The 21,883-nt window shown below is 38.6% G+C and overlaps 3 protein-coding genes across 11 annotated transcripts in view; 1 reads left to right on the top strand and 2 right to left on the bottom strand.

Annotated features, from left to right (window-relative positions):
* Window positions 1-21,883, bottom strand: part of LOC115217296 (formin-2) — a 160,060-nt gene that overhangs the window by 103,498 nt on the left and 34,679 nt on the right. The gene's annotated exons all lie outside the window — the stretch shown is intronic.
* LOC115217412 (serine-rich adhesin for platelets) overlaps window positions 1-21,883 on the top strand; it is a 137,981-nt gene that overhangs the window by 19,888 nt on the left and 96,210 nt on the right. The gene's annotated exons all lie outside the window — the stretch shown is intronic.
* On the bottom strand, window positions 2,919-4,250 carry LOC118765437 (tigger transposable element-derived protein 1-like). The gene is made up of 2 exons (XM_036507514.1): window positions 4,176-4,250; window positions 2,919-3,286 (listed from the first exon to the last, which is right to left on the bottom strand). Exons 1-2 carry the CDS (start codon window positions 4,201-4,203, stop codon window positions 2,928-2,930), a joined length of 387 nt encoding a protein of 128 aa, XP_036363407.1. The 5' UTR covers window positions 4,204-4,250; the 3' UTR covers window positions 2,919-2,927.

Consider the following 21,883-nt stretch of genomic DNA (forward strand, 5'->3'; position numbering starts at 1 on the left):
CACACACTCACACACACGCACACACACACACACGTTAGCTTTTAATTTTAGTTATATATTTGCATGTCTATGTGTGTAAAGAGGAAGTGGGAGTAATATGCAGAGTGAAAGAGTGAAATGGTAAAATATTTAGTTTTCTCGAATTTTTTCTGAAATGGGGGTGAAATTGAAAGAAATTTTGTATGCCATGACCGAATGGAAGTACTTTGAAAAATCATAGGTAAACTCTAATTGAAGAAATTGTGTGAGGAGTAAATCGTTATGTATTTATTTGTTTCTGTTTGCTGTGTTTTTTTTTTTAGGTACACTTGCAAAGAGAAAGTATGAGAAATTATGTTGATAGTATGAGTAAAGCAGTTCATCCGTTTTATATAAATACTTTCACTTTAATCGTTGCACACTTGCAAAGAGAAAGGAGAAGAAATTAGGGTGATAGCATGAGTGAAGCAGTTTGCTCCGTTTGTGTGTGTGTGTGTGTGTGTGTGTGTGCTGTAGCCCACACTAAGAAAAGCACTTCACTTACACACCAAAATGTGAGTTTTCTCGAAATTTTGCTTAATTGGGGGTGAAATTTGAAAAACTGTACCTGGCACGACCCGATGTATTCTACTCTTAAAAATGCTAGGTAAATTGTAATTGAAGAAATCCTATATTGTAGATTTCTATAAGAGACAAAGGAAGGCAGATAAAATCTACCTTTTATAATAAGAGATATATATAAAGGGGTAAAGACCCCCTTCGGTCATGAATGACCATGGGATTGCACCTAGAAAGTTACCCTCCTAGACACAAGTCCGGGCAAGGTTGTTTATGGAAGACCAGCAGTCGCCCATGCATACCGGCCTCCCGTCTCCACGTCACCGATGTTGTCCAAGGGAAAGGCAAGGGCCGATACAGCTTGGCACCAGTGACATCGCAATTCATTTCTACAGCTGAGTGAACTGGAGTAACATGAAATAAAGTGCCTTGCTCAAGAACACAACATGCAGCCTGGTCCGGGATTCGAGCTCACAACCTCACGATCGTGAGCTCGACGCTCTAACCACTGAGCCATGCGCCTTCCACATATATATATATATATATATATACACATATATACATATATGCATATATATATATATACATACATATATGCATACATACATATATACATACATATATGCATACATACATATATACATACATATATGCATACATACATATATACATACATACATACATACATATATACATACATACATACATATATACATACATACATACATATATACATACATACATACATATATACATACATACATATATATATATATATATATATATATATATATATATGAACTTGTCCTCTAACTTAACTGCTTCTCGTTCATGGGTGAGTTTTACCAGCAGGTCTCAGGAGTGGGCATGGGAATGAGAATGGGCACCAACTATGCAAACCTGTTCAATGGCTACATTGAAACCCAAATATTCTCCAGTTTCACTGGTCCCACTCCCCAACTATACGGTCATTATATTGACAACTGTATCAGTGCGACCTCACTCTCCCGCAAACATCTAGACTCTTTCCTCTCTTTTGTCAATATCACCAGCCCCCTTCCATACACACTCTCACATACACATGCATGCACACCTTCGTTTTGGGATCACCACTACTTTATTATCTCCCCTTCTTCCAAGCTCTCCTGTGTGACCCCTCTGTCCAGCATTCGCCATGATAGATCGCTAGCTACTAAACCTTTTTCTATTTTCTATCGCTGTTTATTTCTGTGTTCTTTTCTATTGAAGAGCGTAGGCTTGAAATATAAAAGTAAAGACTTTCTCACTTCCTGAGCGTTAAACTAATGCATCTGTTTGTTGTTTACATACCTGTTTTCGTATTTTGTTTTTTTGTAAATTCTCACTATATAATCCAGATAATAAGACAAAGAAATACTTTAACAAATCTTTAATGATCAGTTACAATTATTTCTGTACCATGTCTGCTTTCAACGCCAGTTTATGTAAAAGCTCAAAGTGAAAATTTACATATTTGCAGTTTTAAACATTAGAGTAGCACTTCAGACTTGTCTTGAAGGTGTGCTCTTATATTGTCTGTCTGTCTCTCATGTATGTGTATATATATATATATATATATATATATATATATATATGCACACACACACACACACACACACACACAGAGGCATACCTCACTCTACTTCATTAATTGGTTCTAGGAAACACGACTTAAGTCGAATTAACTTGTCTCTAGGTTAGACTGAATTTACTTGTCTTTAGGCTAAACCGATAATAACCATTCCCAATTCTGTACTTTATTTATGAATGCATTTTCAATAATATATCATTAATAAAAACCTATTTTAAGCTTACAATTTATATTATTTAATAGAGTACAGTTAACAAAAAAAAGGTAATCGAAATTGACAAATACAATTCGGCAATGTTTACCGTACATCGTGGATGCTTTATTTATGAATGTGGTTTGCAATAAGACATGGTAAAATAAATCCTTTTTTAAGCTTAAAAAAACAAATTCAGTAATAATTATTATTTTGCAATAGTAAAAAAAAAACTAAATTATTTTGAATTTACCAGTATGTACATACAGTTTGGTGGTTTACATCACAGATGTAGACGGCTATGGATTGTCAACATCAACAGCTGACTCTGGCTGTTCTTCTTGTTCAATGCACTTAAAAAACCAGTTGAAAGTTCCTTGAACTGTCTTCTCTTCTTCAAGGATTACATTATAAGGAGCAAAAGCTTCATGACAAGCCCCCATAATCTTGGAAAAGCATTGAGCATTTGGGTCCATATCCTCGAACATAGAAAAACCTTTTTTGATGTATGCAAATGCTTGCTGCATTTTCTTACAGGTGAAGTGACGTGGGTCAGGTTAAACTTCCTCTTCTTTTTTATTTTACTGCTCATGAAGAACTATCAAATCCTTGTTTGTCAGGGGCTACTTGTCTTTCAAATACATCTGTGAAAACCTTCTCTTCCAAATCCATTTCCAGTTCTTTGCTCGTAGTCACCAACATTTTGTTGATGGCAACATTATCAAACCCCTTAAAATCATTCACAAATTGTTTGCATAGCTTCTTCCATACACCGTTCATAGCCGCGCTCTGTACATCCTTCCATGCCGCTGCTATCTTCTGTACAGCCTTGTAGATATCATATCTCTTCCAAAAGTCACAAAGTGTGATGGAATCATCAAGATCAGTTGCAGCTATTGCTTGCCACAGCATACACTTCATATAGTAACGCTTGAAGATAGCAATTATTCCCTGATCCATTGGCTGCAGAAGAGACATGGTGTTCAGAGGGAGGCATATGACGGTAACATTGGGATCAAAATCTACGATGTTTTGCGGGTGGCGAGGAGCATTATCTTCAAAAACAACAACAGTAACCCATGCTTTTGAATTAGCCAGCCATATAACAGGGAGAGATGCCTAGGGTATATTCTTCAGGGCACAAGGGTTGTGTGCATGATACACAAGCAATGGCTTTAACTTAAAATCTCCTGCACAATTACCTCCCAACATAATAGTTACACGTTCTTTTGAGACCTAGTAGCCTGGAATAGGTTTCTCCTTTTCTCTTTCTTGGAAATGAATGAATGGTCTGGTAATTTTTTCCAATACAATCCAGTTTTGTCTACGTTAAAAATCTGTTCAGGATCAAACCTGTTTTCTTTGATGATTTTCTTTAATGCATTAGGAAATTCCGCTGATGCACTTTCACTTTGCTTCTTAATGGAGTTATAACTTTGCTCCTTAAATCTCATGAATCATCCTTGACTTACCTTGAACTCTACATCTTTCTTATCTGGGTATTTTTTTTCAGGTCCTCAAACAAAGACAACACTTGAAATCTTGAATGATTTCTTGACTAATAGTAGCACGCTGACGATTCAACCTAACAATCCAAAGAGAAAGAAGACTTCCCATTTCTTCAAAGATCTTGCCTCTTTTCTTATTGATGACAGTGTTCTTCATCACTGGGGCTTCAGATATGTGCTAAAATCTTGTCCTTATTATGTACAATCATTGACAGAGTTGTCCCACTCATCCCAAAAGATCATGCAATTGCTACTACATTTTCACCTTTTTCACGGTATTTTATCATAGCTAGTTTAGCTTCCAGCATTATAGCATGATGCTTAGCACTTTCACTATGAATTTTCTTAGGAGCCATAGGAGCAAAAAATAAAGTTACAAATGAATGAGAAACAGAAAGTAGCCGACAAACAGATATAAACAAATCTGAATTCAATACAATAGTGGGAATCACGAGTGACAAAGACGCCTAACAGTAGATATCGGAACTACAGTGCAATATGAGCTCCAAAAGACCGATAAATAAGACGACACAACTGATTTCATGATTTTGTTCACTAAGCTACACTACTTTATGGTGTGTATCTTAACATTTACTGTACGTATTCTAAAATGATTTTATATGCTTTTATTCTTATTTATTGTACAGTAACATGATTTTATGTGCTTTTAACTGTTTTCTAGTGATTTTACAAATCCAATCGAGTAAAATGACTTGATTTTTATTTTTCCATATATTACTTTTGAAAACCAACATATAATCAAAAGTGACTTGAATTGAAACAACTTAAGTTGAGGTATGCCTGTATGTGTATGTATGTATGTATGTATACATCATCATCATCATCATTATTTAACGTCCGCTTTCCATGCTAGCATGGGTTGGAACATATTATATATATATATATATATATATATATATAGAGAGAGAGAGAGAGAGAAACTTTTAAGTGTGGGTTTGAGAGGACCCTTTAGTCTTATCAAAGCGTGACAACTTCTCTAGAGCTGACATGAGGAAAAAATGCACTCAGTAAGTGATAGGTGTTAGGAAGGGCATCCAGCTGTAGAAACCAAATCAAAACTGAAATATGCAACCAAATATGACTTGGTAGCACAATGCATGTCCTCATTAATAGTTTTAGATACTTATGTAGTCATGAGCAGGTATAGAAATTTTGTCAGCTATCCTGCTTTTGACTCAAAACACCAAGAATGTGACAACTGAAAAGAGAGGGAGGGCTGCACCAGCACTTGGTTAGAACAATATCAAATGAAGTGCCTTGCTCAAGCTCACAATATGCTGCCTGGTTCAGAAATCATAAAACCAACACCCCTAACTACAAGACGATGTACCTGCACAGCACACAGTTGATTTTAAGCTGAAGGTATTAAGAAGGTTTTCTTAATGTATCTAAAGTGTAATGTCATATTGGTGTATAACCTATTCATCATCTCTGTAACTCATAATCTATATAGGTAAATTTCTTATTTAGTACCTCGATGCAGTCCTATGAGACTATGTAATCATGTATCTCAATACTATCATACAATCACATACTTACATCCAGAGTACCTGTTGGACATCACTTCTTGACTGAGCAATCATCATCATCATCATCATCATCATTTAGCGTCCGTTTTCCATGCTAGCATGGGTTGGACGGTTCAACTGGGGTCTGGGGAGCCCGAAGGCTGCACCAGGCCAGTCAGATCTGGCAGTGTTTCTACAGCTGGATGCCCTTCCTAACGCCAACCACTCCGAGAGTGTAGTGGGTGATTTTATGTGCCACCGACACAGGTGCCAGACGAGGCTGGCGAACGGCCACGCTCGGATGGTGTTTTTATGTGCCACCGACACAGGTGCCAGACGAGGCTGGCGAACGGCCACGCTCGGATGGTGTTTTTATGTGCCACCGACACAGGTGCCAGACGAGGCTGGCAGACGGCCACGCTCGGATGGTGTTTTTATGTGCCACCGACACAGGTGCCAGATGAGGCTGGCGGACGGCCACGATCGGATGGTGTTTGTTACGTCCCCAAAGCACGGAGGCCAGTCTATGCGGTACTGGCTACGGCCACGTTCGGATGGTTTTCTTGTGTGCCACCGGCACTGGTACCACAAAGATACAAATTCCATTGATGTTCATCTATTTTGATTTGTTTTGATTTGATTTTCACTTGCCTCAACAGGTCTTCACAAGTGTCACAAGAAGGAAGGTATGCACAGGTGGACTGACTACGTCCCAGGTAGGGGCCACGGGTTATGGCCTGACTAGTCTTGCCGGGTCTTCGGATGGTGTTTTTATGTGCCACCGACACAGGTGCCAGATGAGGCTGGCGAACGGCCACGATCGGATGGTGTTTGTTACGTGCCCACAGCACGGAGGCCAGTCGATGCGGTACTGGCTACGGCCACGTTCGGATGGTTTTCTTGTGTGCCACCGGCACTGGTACCACAAAGATACAAATTCCATTGATGTTCATCTATTTTGATTTGATTTGATTTGATATTCACTTGCCTCAACAGGTCTTCACAAGTGTCACAGGAAGGAAGGAAGGTATGCACAGGTGGACTGACTACGTCCCAAGTAGGGGCCACGGGTTATGGCCTGACTAGTCTTGCCGGGTCTTCGGTTGGTGTTTTTATGTGCCACTGACACAGGTGCCAGATGAGGCTGGCGAACGGCCACGATCGGATGGTGTTTGTTATGTGCCCACGTCACAGAGGCCAGTCGATGCGGTACTGGCTACGGCCACGTTCGGATGGTTTTCTTGTGTGCCAACGGTACTGGTACCACAAAGATACAAATTCCATTGATGTTCATCTATTTTGATTTGGTTTGATTTGATTTGATTTGATTTTCAGTTGCCTCAACAGGTCTACACAAGTGTCACACACTTGCCTCAACAGGTCTTCACAAGTGTCATAAGTAGGTGTCACACACTTGCCTCAACAGGTCTTCACAAGTGTCATAAGTAGGAAGGTATGCACAGGTGGACTGACTACGTCGCCAGGTCTTCGGATGGTGTTTTTATGTGCCACCGACACAGGTGCCAGATGAGGCTGGCGAACGGCCACGATCAGATGGTGTTTGTTGTGCCCACAGCACGGAGGCCAGTCGATGCGGTACTGGCTACGGCCACGTTCGGATGGTTTTCTTGTGTGCCACCGGTACTGGAACCACAAAGATACAAATTCCATTGATGTTCATCTATTTTGATTTGGTTTGATTTTCACTTGCCTCAACAGGTCTTCACAAGTGTCACACACTTGCCTCAACAGGTCTCCACAAGTGTCACACACTTGCCTCTGCCTCAACAGGTCTTCACAAGTGTCACACACTTGCCTCAACAGGTCTTCACAAGTATCATAAGAGGGAAGGTATGCACAGGTGGACTGACTACGTCGCCGGGTCTTCGGATGGTGTCTTTATGTGCCACCGACACAGGTGCCAGATGAGGCTGGCGAACGGCCACGATCGGATGGTGTTTGTTGTGCCCACAGCACGGAGGCCAGTCGATGCGGTACTGGCTACGGCCACGTTTGGGTGGTTTTCTTGTGTGCCACCGGCACTGGTACCACAAAGAATACAATTCCACTGATGTTCATCTATTTTGATTTGTTTTGATTTGATTTTCACTTGCCTCAACAGGTCTTCATAAGTGTCACAAGAAGGAAGGTATGCACAGGAGGACTGACTATGTCCCAGGTAGGGGCCACGGGTTATGGCCTGACTAGTCTTGCCGGGTCTTCTCACGCACAGCATACTTCCATAGGTCTCGGTCTCTAGACATTTCCTTAGTGAGACCTAAAGTTCGAAGGTCGTGCTTCACCACCTCGTCCCAGGTTTTCCTGGGTCTACCTCTTCCACAGGTTCCCTCAACTGCTAGGGTGTAGCACTTTTGCACACAACTATCTTCAGCCTTTCTCGTCACATGACCATACCAGCGCAGACGTCTCTCTTGCACACCACAACTGACGCTTCTTAGGTTCAACTTTTCTCTCAAGGAACTTACACTCTGACGATTATGAACACTGACATTACACATCCATCGGAGCATACTGGCTTCATTTCTTGCGAGCTTACGCATATCCTCAGCAGTCACGGTCCATGTTTCACTACCATGTAGCATGGCTGTACGTACACATGCATCATACAGTCTGCCTTTTACTCTGAGCGAGAGGCCTTTTGTCACCAGCAGGGGTAAGAGCTCTCTAAACTTTGCCCAGGCTATTCTTACTCTAGCAGTTACACTTTCAGCACACCCAGCCCCGCTACTGACTTGGTCTCCTAGGTAGCGGAAGCTATCAACTACTTCTAGTTTGTCTCCCTGGAACGTGGCAGAAGTTGGTATCAACTACTTCTAGTTTGTCTCCCTGGAACGTGGCAGAAGTTGGTCTCTGCACATTTCCAGTGTTTATTGCTCCTGAGCATTTGCCACAGACAAAAACTATTTTCCTAGTTAGCCTTCCTTTGACATTGCTGCACCTCTTATGTGTCCATAGCTTACACTTGGTGCATCTTATAGAGTTTCTACCTACACCTTTTTTACAGATCGAGCAGGGCCATCTACCTGAAGGCGTATGTGATTGATCTACCTTCCTACTTATTAGGACTTTGGTTTTGGCTAGGTTGATTCTAAGGCCCTTCGATTCTAATCCTTGTTTCCACACCTGAAACTTCTCCTCCAGTTCTGATAGTGACTCAGCAATTAGAGCAAGGTCATCAGCATAGAGGAGCTCCCAGGGGCAACCTGTCTTGAATTCCTCCGTTATTGCCTGGAGGACTATGATAAATAGGAGGGGACTGAGGACTGAACCTTGGTGGACCCCAACCTCTACCCAGAATTCTTCACTGTACTCGTTGCCAACCCTCACCTTACTAGCAGCGTCTCTGTACATGGCTTGCACAGCTCTCACCAACCATTCTTCTATCCCTAGTTTCCTCATTGACCACCAGATAAGGGATCGGGGGACCCTGTCAAAGGCTTTCTCCAAGTCAACAAAAGCCAGATACAAGGGCTTATCTTTGGCTAGGTATTTCTCCTGCAGCTGTCTTACCAGGAATATAGCATCAGTAGTACTTTTCCCTGGCACGAACCCAAACTGCATATCATCTAAGCTAACTCTCTCTCTAATTAGTTGGGCTATAACCCTCTCCGTAACCTTCATTACCTGATCCAGCAGCTTGATGCCCCTGTAGTTATTTGTCTCTAGGGCATCGCCTTTACCTTTGTAGCAGTTGACTATTATGCTGCTACACCAGTCATTGGGTATGACCCCCTCGTGTATCACCTGGTTAACTATACGGGTGACTAAGCTATAGCCGACACCACCAGATATTTTGAGCATCTCTGCAGTAATTCCTGATGGGCCTGGGGCTTTCCCTGTTTTCATGCTTCTTGTGTATATATATATATATATATATATATATATATATATATATATATATATATATATAAATCCAGAGATTTCCTAACATGTACAGTAATCCCTCGACTATTGCGAGTGTTACTTCCCAATCCCCCACCGCCACTACCATAGGTGAAAATCCACAAAATAGAAACAGTACTATACTGTATTTTTTTGTATTGTCTTTATAATTTATATATATTTATTTTATTATAAATGCAAAACACCATGGAGGAATCAATGTAAGCTTAAATGATAAACTGCAATAGGTGGACCACGATATGGTGAGGGATAACTGTATAGCAAACATCATCATCATCTAGTGTGTATAAATAATAATAATAATAATAATTGTGTACAGTGCTCAGGTGCACTACAACTCATCTAAAGTGTATATATAATCAGGTGTAGTTTCGGCGGATTTCGGAAAGCATGAGGGCCTTAAAGGATGCAGTGTCATGGCAGTCAACAACTGACGCAGGCAGTTTATTCCATGCTTCAGCAACTCTGAGCGTGAAAAAATGTTACCGAAAGTCATGGGAGCTGTGTTGTTTTCTGACTTTGTAGGCATGTCCACGTGTGTTAGACACATGGAGATCAAAAAGGTGTTGTAAGGACAAAAAAATATATATATATTTATAATGTTATATATCTAAGCAAGTTCTAAGAGATTAAGGAGTAGGGTATTTAGAAGGATAGAATTCGACAATATCTTAAGAGTTATTTTTATTATTTATGTTAATAAACTAGCAAATTACTGTGTTGCTATTTCCTTATCATTGGAGATTGGTTGTTTTTCTGATATTAAAACTGCTGAAGTTATTCTTGCTAGGCACATAGCTGACAGCATGGCTGTCTGGATACAGAATATGCTTCATAACAAGGTCATTGAGTTGTATTGTACTGCGTGTCACTTTGGGCAAATATCTTTTATTGTAGCCTTGGGCTGACAAATGCCTTCTGAATGAAATTGTTAAAAAGAAACTCTATGGAAGGCAGTCGCGTGTGTGTATTCTTAAAAACTCATTGAAATACCAGCAGTGGAATGGAACTCATCATCAAAGAGTAGGTAGTACAATTCCTTGTCTACTCAGTCACTGTGAACTGAAAAGACTAAACAAACAAGACCAGCAGCAAACATATTTCATTGAAACACAATTACTTAGGGTCACAGGATGCAACATTAGTGCAACTATAGAAGAATTACACTGAACATATATTTATTACTGAGACCCCTACACATCTGCATACAAACTCACATACACGTAACAATTGTGTGCAACAGCCACCATGTGACATCAAGCATTGTTATTATTTTCAATTGTTCAACAGTAGTCAGCTGTAGCAGCACTCATGAAGTAAGGACTATGATCTGCTGAGACATCTCAGAATACACAGTAAATAGATTCTCTTATGCAGGTGATCTAATTAATACCAGAGTTGGCTGCAGTAATTTTTTTTTAAAAAGGCATAATTACTAGAATAAGGAAGAGATAAAAGTTGAAAGGGTCCCATTTCCTCTTTTCTTATCTCTTACTTATTTCAGTCATTAGACAGTGGCTATGCTGGGGCACTGCCTTGAAGAATTTTTAGCCAAATGAATCAATCCTCAGTACTTTTTTTTTAAGCCTGGTACTTATACTATTGGACTCTTTTGCCAAACTGCTAAGTTATAGAGACATCAGTACACCAACATTGGTTGTTATACCATAATGAAGGACAAACACATACTCATTCTCTTTCTCTCACAGACACACACACACACGCACACACACGCACACACACACATGCACGATGGGCTTCTTTCAGTTTCTGTCTACCAAATCCACTTACAAGGCTTTAGTCAGCCTGAGGCTACAGTAAAAGACACTTGCCCAAAGTGCCACGTAGTGGGACTGAACCAGGAACCATGTGGAGAAACAAGCTCCTTACCACACAGCCACATCTGTGCCTCTGTTGATAAAAATTCATTTCTTTGTATGTGTGAAAGGCTGAGCATATGAGATGTGTGCTAGAAAGTGTGAAGAAATATGTTAGTAAAACATTGGAAGTGAATGCAGATCTGAAATGGCTGGCAAGGAAATTTGTTGAATATAAAATAACCTATATGAAAAGTGAAGTAGCAATAAAGTTGGGTATTAAAGACAGTAGTTGATATTGGTGACTGGGCTGGTATGAAAACATGATGTTAAGGAAAATGAGCTGAGTTAGGTTGAAAAATTAATCATTTGAGTCCTGTCACTAAAAGCTTATGAAAAATAGCATAAGAAGTGGTAAGATAAGACTTGAGGAAGTCAGGTCTTTTAGACATGATAAAAGACTGATGGAAGTAGCAATATGTTGTACAGTAGAGCTCACCATCTCTTACCACAATAGAAGAACATATAAAATGATGATGATCATCATAAGTATGAAGATGATATGATGCTGATAATTTACACCTGTAGCAGCTATCTGAACTTGAAATGAATGTGAGATAACAGACCTCATTAGTACACTAAATCAGGTGATAGAAGAGACAGAAATGAAGGAGCTGAGTGTTATTAAATTAGTAAAGCAGTGAAACAAGTTAACAAGACATCAAACTGTCACAAACAGGTTTCACAGAAACTGGAATCAGTAGGGAAGGAAGGTTGTTAGGTTGAAGAAAAGCAAACAGTTCAAGAACAGACTTGATAACTATTGAAAGAACATGAAATTTGGAAGACACTATTAATTTGAAGAGATGGGCATATTATATACAATTTTACTTTGTAAAGTAATGTAAAATGTAAGGTAGAAGGGGGTGATAATGGTAAACTGCAACAAAATTACCAAAGATAACCCTGATGGTAAAGAACAAGTGTTACAGGCATCCTGTAGCTAGGCTGGCTACCACCTAGTGGTGACAGATAGTAACTAATGTCAACTAAGAAAGAAGCTTTAAGTCTGTGGATGGTAGAAGTGTGTAATACAAGAATGCAAAGACAAAGATGATGATGTTAATAATAAAGAAAACAGTAACACTAATAAAAATGATAAATTTTCCCAATGAAACAGAACAATAGACTTGTAAAGGGAACTGGTTGCTTCTTTACACTTTTGGGGTGCAACTTGGGTGCAACACAATTTCCTTTCTTTTTGTTTCTAGAAACTACCAGTCAGGAACGAAACGCAAGTTTAGAAATATATACAATTCTTTATTCTCTTATTCAACAATGAAACACGATGGTATACTGGTATCCATTCTTACAACAATTCGGCATTAATAGAACAGGTTAAATCCTAAGCATCTGGGACAGGAGAATATGCTGATCACACGTATGAAAATACGTCCTTTCTCTTCTGTAGCCGTGTCTCAAGTCCCCGACGCTATTAAGGAACGCTATAGAATTTATTCTTCAGTCTCTAGCGCATGTGCATGAGGGAACTTCCTTATGCCTTTCCAGAAGGTTCCAACCCCGCACACGCACACTGAAGAAGGACGTTCCGCACACGCACACTGAAGAATGACGTTGCGTGTGCGCACACTGGAATATGATGTCACTACAAAGGTGACGTTCCGCACACGCACACTGAAGAATGACGTTGCGTGTGCGCACACTGGAACATGACGTCACTACAAAGGCTCCCCCTCGAGTGCGGAAGCACAAAACAAAATTCCTTGTAGTGGCTTCAGAATATAAGGTGGATACAAAATCACCAAAATGGCACACAATATGACAAATTAAAACAAAAAAAAATCCATAATATAAACAAGCATGCAGCAAAGGAAAAGAAAAAATAATACTCAAATGAACAAAGTTCAATTTGTATCGTAACTGTCACTGGGAAGTCAATTGAGAATGTTAAATATAAATCGTCTTTGAAAGTTTCTTCGGCAAGTGAACAGTTCTGCCTAACCTCGTAACGTAAGGTTTGTTCGAGGCAGGCTGCGACGACGAAGGTGGTGTTGCCGATGTTGGTGTTGATAAAGGTGCATGTGTAAATGGTGGTGTTGTCAAAGGTGCATGTGTGAATGGTGGTGTTGTCAAAGGTGCATGTGTGAATAGGAATAGCTTCCGGCCAACGTGAGGAACGATCGATACAAGTTAAATATATATGAGAACCCGTTACTCACAGGCCATGGTCCAACCAAATCAAGGTGGACATGGCGAAAAAGGGCCTCAGGAGAAGAAAATTGTCCAAGTGGAGCACGAACATGTCTATGGACTTTAGCACTCTGGCACTTTAAACAAGAGCGTGCCCAAGAGGTAATCGATCGTCGCATATTGGGCCAATATGCGACGTTCGATTACCTCTTGGGCCAGAAGAACTGTGGCAGAGAAACCCGGATGTGACAATGAAGGAAGAGCATCAAAAACAGAACGTTGATGTTTCTCAGGTACTAACGGTCTAGGAGAACCGGTGGATACATCACAAAGAATAGAGCCTTCTGCTGAATTGACAGATAGATCACTAGTAACTCAAAGGCAGACAGTGCTTCAGCTGAAAGAGTAAGGTTAGCAAGGGCGACAGTGTAAGCATGCTGGAGTGATGCGCGAGACAGATAATTTTCTCTGTTAATTACGTGACCAACAGGGGTCTAACAGGGGGAAATTATGCCTAAACATGAGCGCAGTGCATGTGAACATCCGACGTTCTTTGAGTCGGGAGAAGAATTGAGCTGACGCAGACGTGTTGCAAAACAAGGGAGTACACGTGCAGAACAGAGGTCATGAGTGCAATAGGGCTTGCTAGGCTGAAATACAGTGTACAGTATTGAATATGCCAGTGATTAATGCAGTAAGGCTGAGGCTGCCAGCCAGTGCTTGAGCTATTATATGCCTCGGTCGTGCAGGAACAAAAGTGTGGCATGCTGGCGCGTTGTAAGGGACAAACAACTTTCTCTATGTATGCGTGACCGACCTAGGGTCTTACAGAGATGAGTTGTGTCTACAAGGGCACATTGAGCATGGAAAACAAGCGAGAAAGGCATGTGTGGCGTATGAATGTGACAGAGATAGCATTAGTGTGTGTATTAACTATGTGTGTTCGTGTGTGCGACAGAAGTACAAACAAGGTGTATGAGGGCAAATCAAAATACAGCGCATAGTAAAAGTCTCTTAGGGTATTTCAGACAAGATGGAGTTAATTTACCAGTTAGTAGTTAAGTACAAAATAGCAGTTCGTTCTGTAACAGGATGTTGGGATCACAAATGCAGATGCCGGTTGAACACATGTCATGTAGCGGTTGTGGCTTCAATGCTGTGCTGTTAATCTTGGTGTGTATACACGAACAGCGTGTAAGCTAAACTTCAGCGAGTTGCTGTGTACATATCGTTGAGGTCGACGGTGGTGAAGGCGACAGTGGTGGACTTGAGACACATGGCTGCTCAGTTCGTAGTAAAGTACATATTAGTGTTGCTGGCGACGAAGATGGAGACGACGTGAAGTTGAAGGACGACGATGGTGATGACGACGGCAGAGAAAGGCATCGTTGAGATGAAGGCGTCCATGGTGTAAATGTCCTGTGTTGCTGCTGTATGTTAGCGTCGTCATTATTGCGGAAAATAAGAGAGGCTCCTTTTATAACTGTTGGTAGAAACTAGATTTCTGTTAAGTGTTCTATGGTCTATGACCAGAACTCGGGGTCACCACTGTAAAGGGAACTGGTTGCTTCTTTACACTTTTGGGGTACAACTTGGGTGCAACACAATTTCCTTTCTTTTTGTTTCTAGAAACTATCAGTCAGGAACGAAACGCAAGTTTAGAAATATATACAATTCTTTATTCTCTTATTCAACAATGAAACACGATGGTATACTGGTATCCATTCTTACAACAATTCAGCATTAATAGAACAGGTTAAATCCTAAGCGTCTGGGACAGGAGAATATGCTGATCACACGTATGAAAATACGTCCTTTCTCTTCTGCAGCCATGTCTCAAGTCCCCGACGCTATTAAGGAACGCTATAGAATTTAATCTTCAGTCTCTAGCGCATGTGCATGAGGGAACTTCCTTATGCCTTTCCAGAAGGTTCCAACCCTGCACACGCACACTGAAGAAGGACGTTCTGCACACGCACACTGAAGAATGACGTTGCGTGTGCGCACACTGGAATATGACGTCACTACAAAGGTGACGTTCCGCACACGCACACTGAAGAATGACGTTGCGTGTGCGCACACTGGAACATGACGTCACTACAGACTATACATGTAAATAAACACACATACACATTAATTACATATATTGGTTCATCCCATAAATAATGCAGTTTATTTTAATTACATGAGCTAAAAGCAGGTAGTAAATTTACCTTATGCTTATTCTTAGTGCAAGTTTTGAAGAGTGCAGTTCAATTTTAACAGTTATTTTTTCAAAGCTATAATGGAAGTGACAAAGGAGCATATTCAGCTTTATGAGTTCAATAAAGGCAACAAAGCAACAGAAAGTGCAAGGAATATCAATGCAGTATATGGGGGTCGGACAATAAGCATAAGCCAGTGTCAATGGTAGTACCAGAAATTCTGAGCTGGAAACTATGGCCTAGAAGACAAGCCACATCCTGGAAGATCTGTAAAGCTTGACAAGGACATCCTGCAAACCCTGATGGAACAAAATGCCATCGTAACTGTTGAGGAACTAGCAGAGAAGATTGAATTTGGTCACCTGCATGCCATCAAAAAACTTAGCATATTGGGTCAATGGGTTCCCCTCACAAACTTTCCAAGTCTAATCATGTGCAGAGAGTGAATGTGTACTCTTCTTTGTTGTCACATCTCACGAATGAACCTTTTTTGGACCGATGAGGAATGGGTTCTCTATAAAAATGTCAAGCGCCGAAGACAGTAGGTAGGGAAAGGAGAAACACCAGCACCTCAGGCTAAAGAAGGATTTCACCCATGTAGGGTGTTGTTATCTGTTTGGTGGGATATGAAAGGTTTAGTCCACTTTGAACTTTTAAACCCAAACCAAATGATAACAAAGGAGATGTAATGCAAGCAGCTTGAGTAACTTAAGTCAGTGCTAGAAGAAAAATAACCATTTTTGGTTTCAAGACAAAAGGTGTTCTTCCATCAGGATAATGCTCGGCCACATACACTGAGGATAACATTCCAAAGGCTGCAGCAGTTTGAATGGGAAATGATGCCCTATGCACCATCTGATTATCATTCATTCTGCAGTCTTCAAAACCATTTGGACAGAAAAAATATGAATTCTGTAGATGAGGTCAGAATAGTACTGGAGGAATATTTTTCATCACAGACAAGTAAATTTTGAAAGAGTGGCTTTGCAAGTCTACCAGGTAGATGGAAGAGCATTGTAGAAAACGAAGGAGGGTATATTTTAGATTAAAAAAGAGATTTATTTAACTTAATTTTGAAAAATAAAAGAAGTATAAGAAAACCACATCATTTATGGGAAGACCAATAGTTTACATGGATAGATACTCCCATTGTCAACTATCTCCAATGAAGTGCCTAAGATTCTAGCACCTATCCATATAGTAACATCTTAAAGCTATCAGCAAACACATTCACGTATTATGATTATGAATAGCAGGAAGAATTGTGAACAGAAATACAAAATTTTAAAAAACTTGATTGCTGTAGTGCTGAACTCGAAAGAAAACCTCTGCAAGAAAGTAACATCATATCAAACATTTTACCCCCACTGAAAAACATTCTGCATATTTGTGAGGAAACAAGAGTCCAAAGTAGAGAGAAATAACACAAAACAAGCACAATATATATTTACCCTATCAAAAGTGAAGAATATTTATTTCGTCAGGAATTTTGGATGGGTCTCTTAAAATATCAGGATTTGACATGTGTTCACACATACACACATGTATATACATATATCATAAAACCCATGTAATTTACAAACTTCTTTTCACAAAAACAAAAGCAAACTTTAGCGGGTGTGTAAATTACATAAGAAGATTGTTTCAAGGAGCTTTTTAGAAATTTTATTTGTTGAAAAATGACGTACAAATGTAAATATGCATACTGGAAGTTGACTCATTTAATGTCAGAATAGGTTTTTACAAAAAAATATAATGAGGTTGACTTTTATTTATGCTGGACAGTATAATGCTTACTTTTTCTGTATAAATTTACTAAAACCATTAAATGGTCAACTACTTTTTGAAGTTTGATGTTCATGCTGGTAATCATGCTCTGGGCCATATTTTACATTGCTTGGAATTTCTATCTATTGTAATGGAGTCCAAGAATTTCTTTAAATAGATTAGTTTTTGTCCACTGAAGAAGTCTAGCTTGCATTTTCCTCCAGGAAGCTATTGCTCGCTTTCTCCACATTAGAACAATTAAATTCATCGCTGCTACCAGCTCTTACTGCATCTAACACCAACAACAACATCATAATAAGTGAACATGACTTAGAGTTCCTACAGAAACTTTCATTTACCTTATATGATGTTTAATGTCATTTCACATTCATGTTGAACTTTTGTAATGTATGTATTAGCAGTTCTTTTGGTATAGTAGATTTCTGCTATTTTTGTTTATGTCTCCTCACAGACATGTATATTCTAACAAGTCACTTCTTAAATTTTCACCTCTCTTGTTCAATAAACACTGAGTTAAACTTACAAAGCTGTTTGTTTTCCTCTTTTGATTTTTAATGTTTATTTTAGCGGGTTACCAAACTGTCAGTTGGTTTCCCAGCTAAAACAGTTATGACAAATTTTTAAGTTTGCTTGACATTTTATAAGTGTGAAAGGGGTTAAAATTTTGATACTCTGTATCAAAGGTTCTGACAAGAATAGGCAGAAAATCAGAGCTTGAGAGAAGACACTTTCAGACCAATCATAAGTCTGTTTACATAATCAGTTTGATCGGTCACCTTCCTCTGTCGACTGAGTATTGTCCAAGATGATGTTTATTGGTAATTAAACTTATTTTGCAACACTTGTGCATATTTATCAGCTCTGTTTTTGTTGATAAGAATTATCAACAACTTTTCTTGTGATCATGATTTGAGAAGACACAGAAGTATGTTAAAGATCAGACATAATCTCTTGTGGGTAAGAAATGTAAAATAAAGTTTATGATAAACAACACAATTACTTCATAATTTAATAGCTTTTAATGTGATATCTGTTAAACAGAAATTATTTTTATTTTAGGAAAATTTAATAAAATCTAATCATAAGTAAGTGAAATACAGCTAAATTGAAAATCTTTTCCCTCTGACCATATCAGCAATTCTGAAAACTTTTGCATGCAAATTTTACATGAGTAGAAGCTTTTTTTAACAATTTTTATCCTGAAAATCACCTGCGTAAATTACACAGGATCACAAATTACATGGGTTTTTACAGTATATGTAAATATACACACACACATACACAAGTGTCTATGTGTATATTTCAGCTATTTTTGCATTCATTTTCTATATTTTCATGGGTTAGACGAATAAGTTAGTTGGGGCATTATTTTACAGTTAGATGCACTTCCTGACGCTAAACCTTATCAGTTTTTCAAGTAAAGAAAATTTTATTCCACACAGCTTTGAAGGCATGAAATGACAAGATAATTTGTTGACAAGAAAAACCACACACACATGTATAGGTGTATGTATGTACTTGTAGAGGACTGGCAGAATATAAAGAGTAAAGACTTCCTCTGGTCATGAATGACCATGGGATTGCACCTAGAAAGTTACTCTCCAGCAGTCACCCATGCATATCAGCCTCTCCTCTCCATGCCACTGATGTTATCCAAGGGAAAGGCAAAGGCTGATCCAACTTGGCATCAGTGACAACGCAACTCATTTCTACAGCTGGAGTGAACTGGAGCAATCTATATATATCTCTTATTATAAAAGGCAGATTTTATCTGCCTCCCTTTGGGAGTTATAGAAATCTACAATATAGGATTTCTTCAATTACAATTTACCTAGCATTTTTAAGAGTAGAATGCATCGGGTCATGCCAGGTCCAGTTTTTAAAATTTAAACTCCAATTAAGCAAAATTTACAGAAAACTCACATTCTGGTGTGTATGTCAAATGCTTTTCTTAGTCTGGTTTACACCACATGCAAACGCACACACACACTGTGTAACGAATAAAGTGAAACTAGATGTAATATTTGTTTCTGTCTATCACGCTGATAGATACATGAGTAAAATGTATGGGAAGCTAACAGATAAGAGTGAGTGAAAATGTTCTTGGAAGAGAGTAAATTAGCGACAGAGTGATTTGAGGAAGACTAAACTGAAAGTATGAAACAGTGTTTATGTATAAACAGACGATACTTATATAAACCCTTTCGTTACCAAACCGCCCGAATTTACCTATTCATATTTAAATGAGAATATCAGAGTAAATCTCTTTAGTACATTCGTGAAAACACGTATTATACTTCGTAAACACTTCAAATACAGTTTTGTACAAAAATCGAAGTGTAATTTTAATTCCGTGAATTATGGGAGATTTTTTTCCGAAATTTGTTCCTATTGTGCTTTCAAAATTTGTAATTCTGACAAAAAATGGATACGAATTTCATTATATCAAGCAGCGAGTCAGAATTCGAAGGATTTTCTACTGAAGACCTTCATAAATCTAACTCTATGACTGAAAAAAAAAAAAAGCATCTTTATATAAGAGTGAAGTTGTGTGTCTGTCCCCTTCGATTTATATTCGTAACTACTCCCACATTTTGCGGTGCAGTTTAACCAAAAGCGGGTATCTTATAGTCGTGATTCATATCGAGCCCTTCTGGGTATTAGCACGCGTCTACGATGAGTCTACGATTTACCATCATATTTTTCCATTTTAATGCATTTTTTTCGCTTTTATATAAGGGAAGTAACTCTCTAAGAATATCTACGATGTGTCAACGATTTAAAAAGAAAATTTACCTTAATTTTTTTTCAATTTTTAATGCATTTTTTTGCTATTTTTTGGATATAACTCTCTAAAAATGCTTATATAGTTATTTCCCTTACAACGCCGAGCAACGCCGGGCGATACTGCTAGTATATATATAAAGCAAAGGATGTCTCTGTGTGTGTGTGTGTGTATAATATTCATACATTTCTACAGTTTTCAACCAATTTTCTCCAAAATTTACACACACATTACTTATGTGCCAAGGATGATCAAATAACTGAAACAAATAAAAGAATAAAAAAACTATGCCATTTTAATCCCGAGCAATGCTAAGTTATCTCTGCTAGTGTGAAATAAAGTATATTACTCAAGAACCCAATACACAGCCCAGTCCAGGAACCGAACCCACTACCTCGTGATTGTGAGCCCGACACTCTAACCACTGAGCCATGCACCTTCACAAACTATATATATATATATATATATATATATATATATATAATATATATATATATATATATTCTAAGAAACCTTGGACTATTTGTTCTGAGTTCTAATCCTGCTGTGGCTTACATGACTAGTATATCTAACTTGTTGCCCAATTTAACACCATCATATGGCCCTTTGGTGCTTTCTTGGCACTCTGTTGCAAGCATTTGAGCCAGGTTTCTTTCTGTTGGCGGATATATCCCCCCCCCCACCTTCTGTGAGTCTCAGAGATCCCAAAAGAAGTCACAAGCTCTACCTTGCTTCTAAAATAATATAAATACACAATAATCTTAAAACTGTAAATTGAAATATAGTGAAAAAGAATATGTAATAATAACTAAAAAGTACAAGAAACCTGTATATGTTTATAAACAGAAAATATTTGCATTGATAAACTAGAGTTTATATCAATAAATTAAAAAAGATGCATTATATATACATATATGTATATATAACATCAACAGGCAACAGGATATATATTTTCCCATATACAAGTATGTGTGTGTATATATATAAAGAGAGAGAGAGAGAAGTTCACTTTTCACTTCTCAACTATGTGGTTTTGAGTTCAGTCACACTGTATGGCACTTCGGAGATTAGTAAAGTCCCAGGCTGATGAAAGCCTAGTAAGTAGATTTGGCAGAGAAACTGAAAAATGAGCCTTCATACTAACATGTGTGTGTGTGTGTGTTTAGCTCTGTTGCTTGCTTATATTTTTCCTGACAAAGAATTACCTACTCACTTAGTGCCTTCAAAGCCATGTGGAATAAGCGATCTCTTACTCAAAGGGCAGACACTGTTTAGTGTCAGGAAATATATCTGGCTACAACAGATTGCCACAATAACAAATTCATCTAGCCCATGCTAGCATAGAAAAACAGATGCTAAACAATATATATTATAAATATATACAAGGTGGTCCAAAAGTCATGCACCAAAGCATTCGACATTTTATGTATATTACATTATTATTATTATTATCAATTTTGTTCATCATGTACAAGTACATGCATCATTATTTCATTTATTTTATTCAATTTTAGAAAAATTGAAGCATGTCTTTGACAATTCCAGAGCATACTGAACTTATTTTGTGTGTGACTTTTGGCCCACCATGTATGGGTATGTGCATGTGTGTGAATGTGTGCGTATATATGCTTTTGTTATTGTTTGCATGTATGTATAAACACACATACATACATACATACGTATGTGGGAGAAAAAAAAGAGAATGTGTTAGAGAATCAGTAATTATCTTTGGGTGAAATTTGTCCTTTTCTGATCATATATATATATATATATATATA

This window comes from Octopus sinensis, linkage group LG11 (genome assembly GCF_006345805.1).
Source record: "Octopus sinensis linkage group LG11, ASM634580v1, whole genome shotgun sequence".
Taxonomy (NCBI): Eukaryota; Metazoa; Mollusca; class Cephalopoda; order Octopoda; family Octopodidae; genus Octopus; species Octopus sinensis.

Excerpts from the sequence above, each read along its gene's own strand:
- LOC118765437 (XM_036507514.1), bottom strand. The coding sequence starts at position 4,203 with ATGGCTCCTAAGAAAATTCATAGTGAAA. Across the intron at positions 3,287-4,175 it reads TAAGAAAATTCATAGTGAAA|TAATTGCTATCTTCAAGCGT; the intron begins GTGCTAAGCATC and ends TGGATCAGGGAA.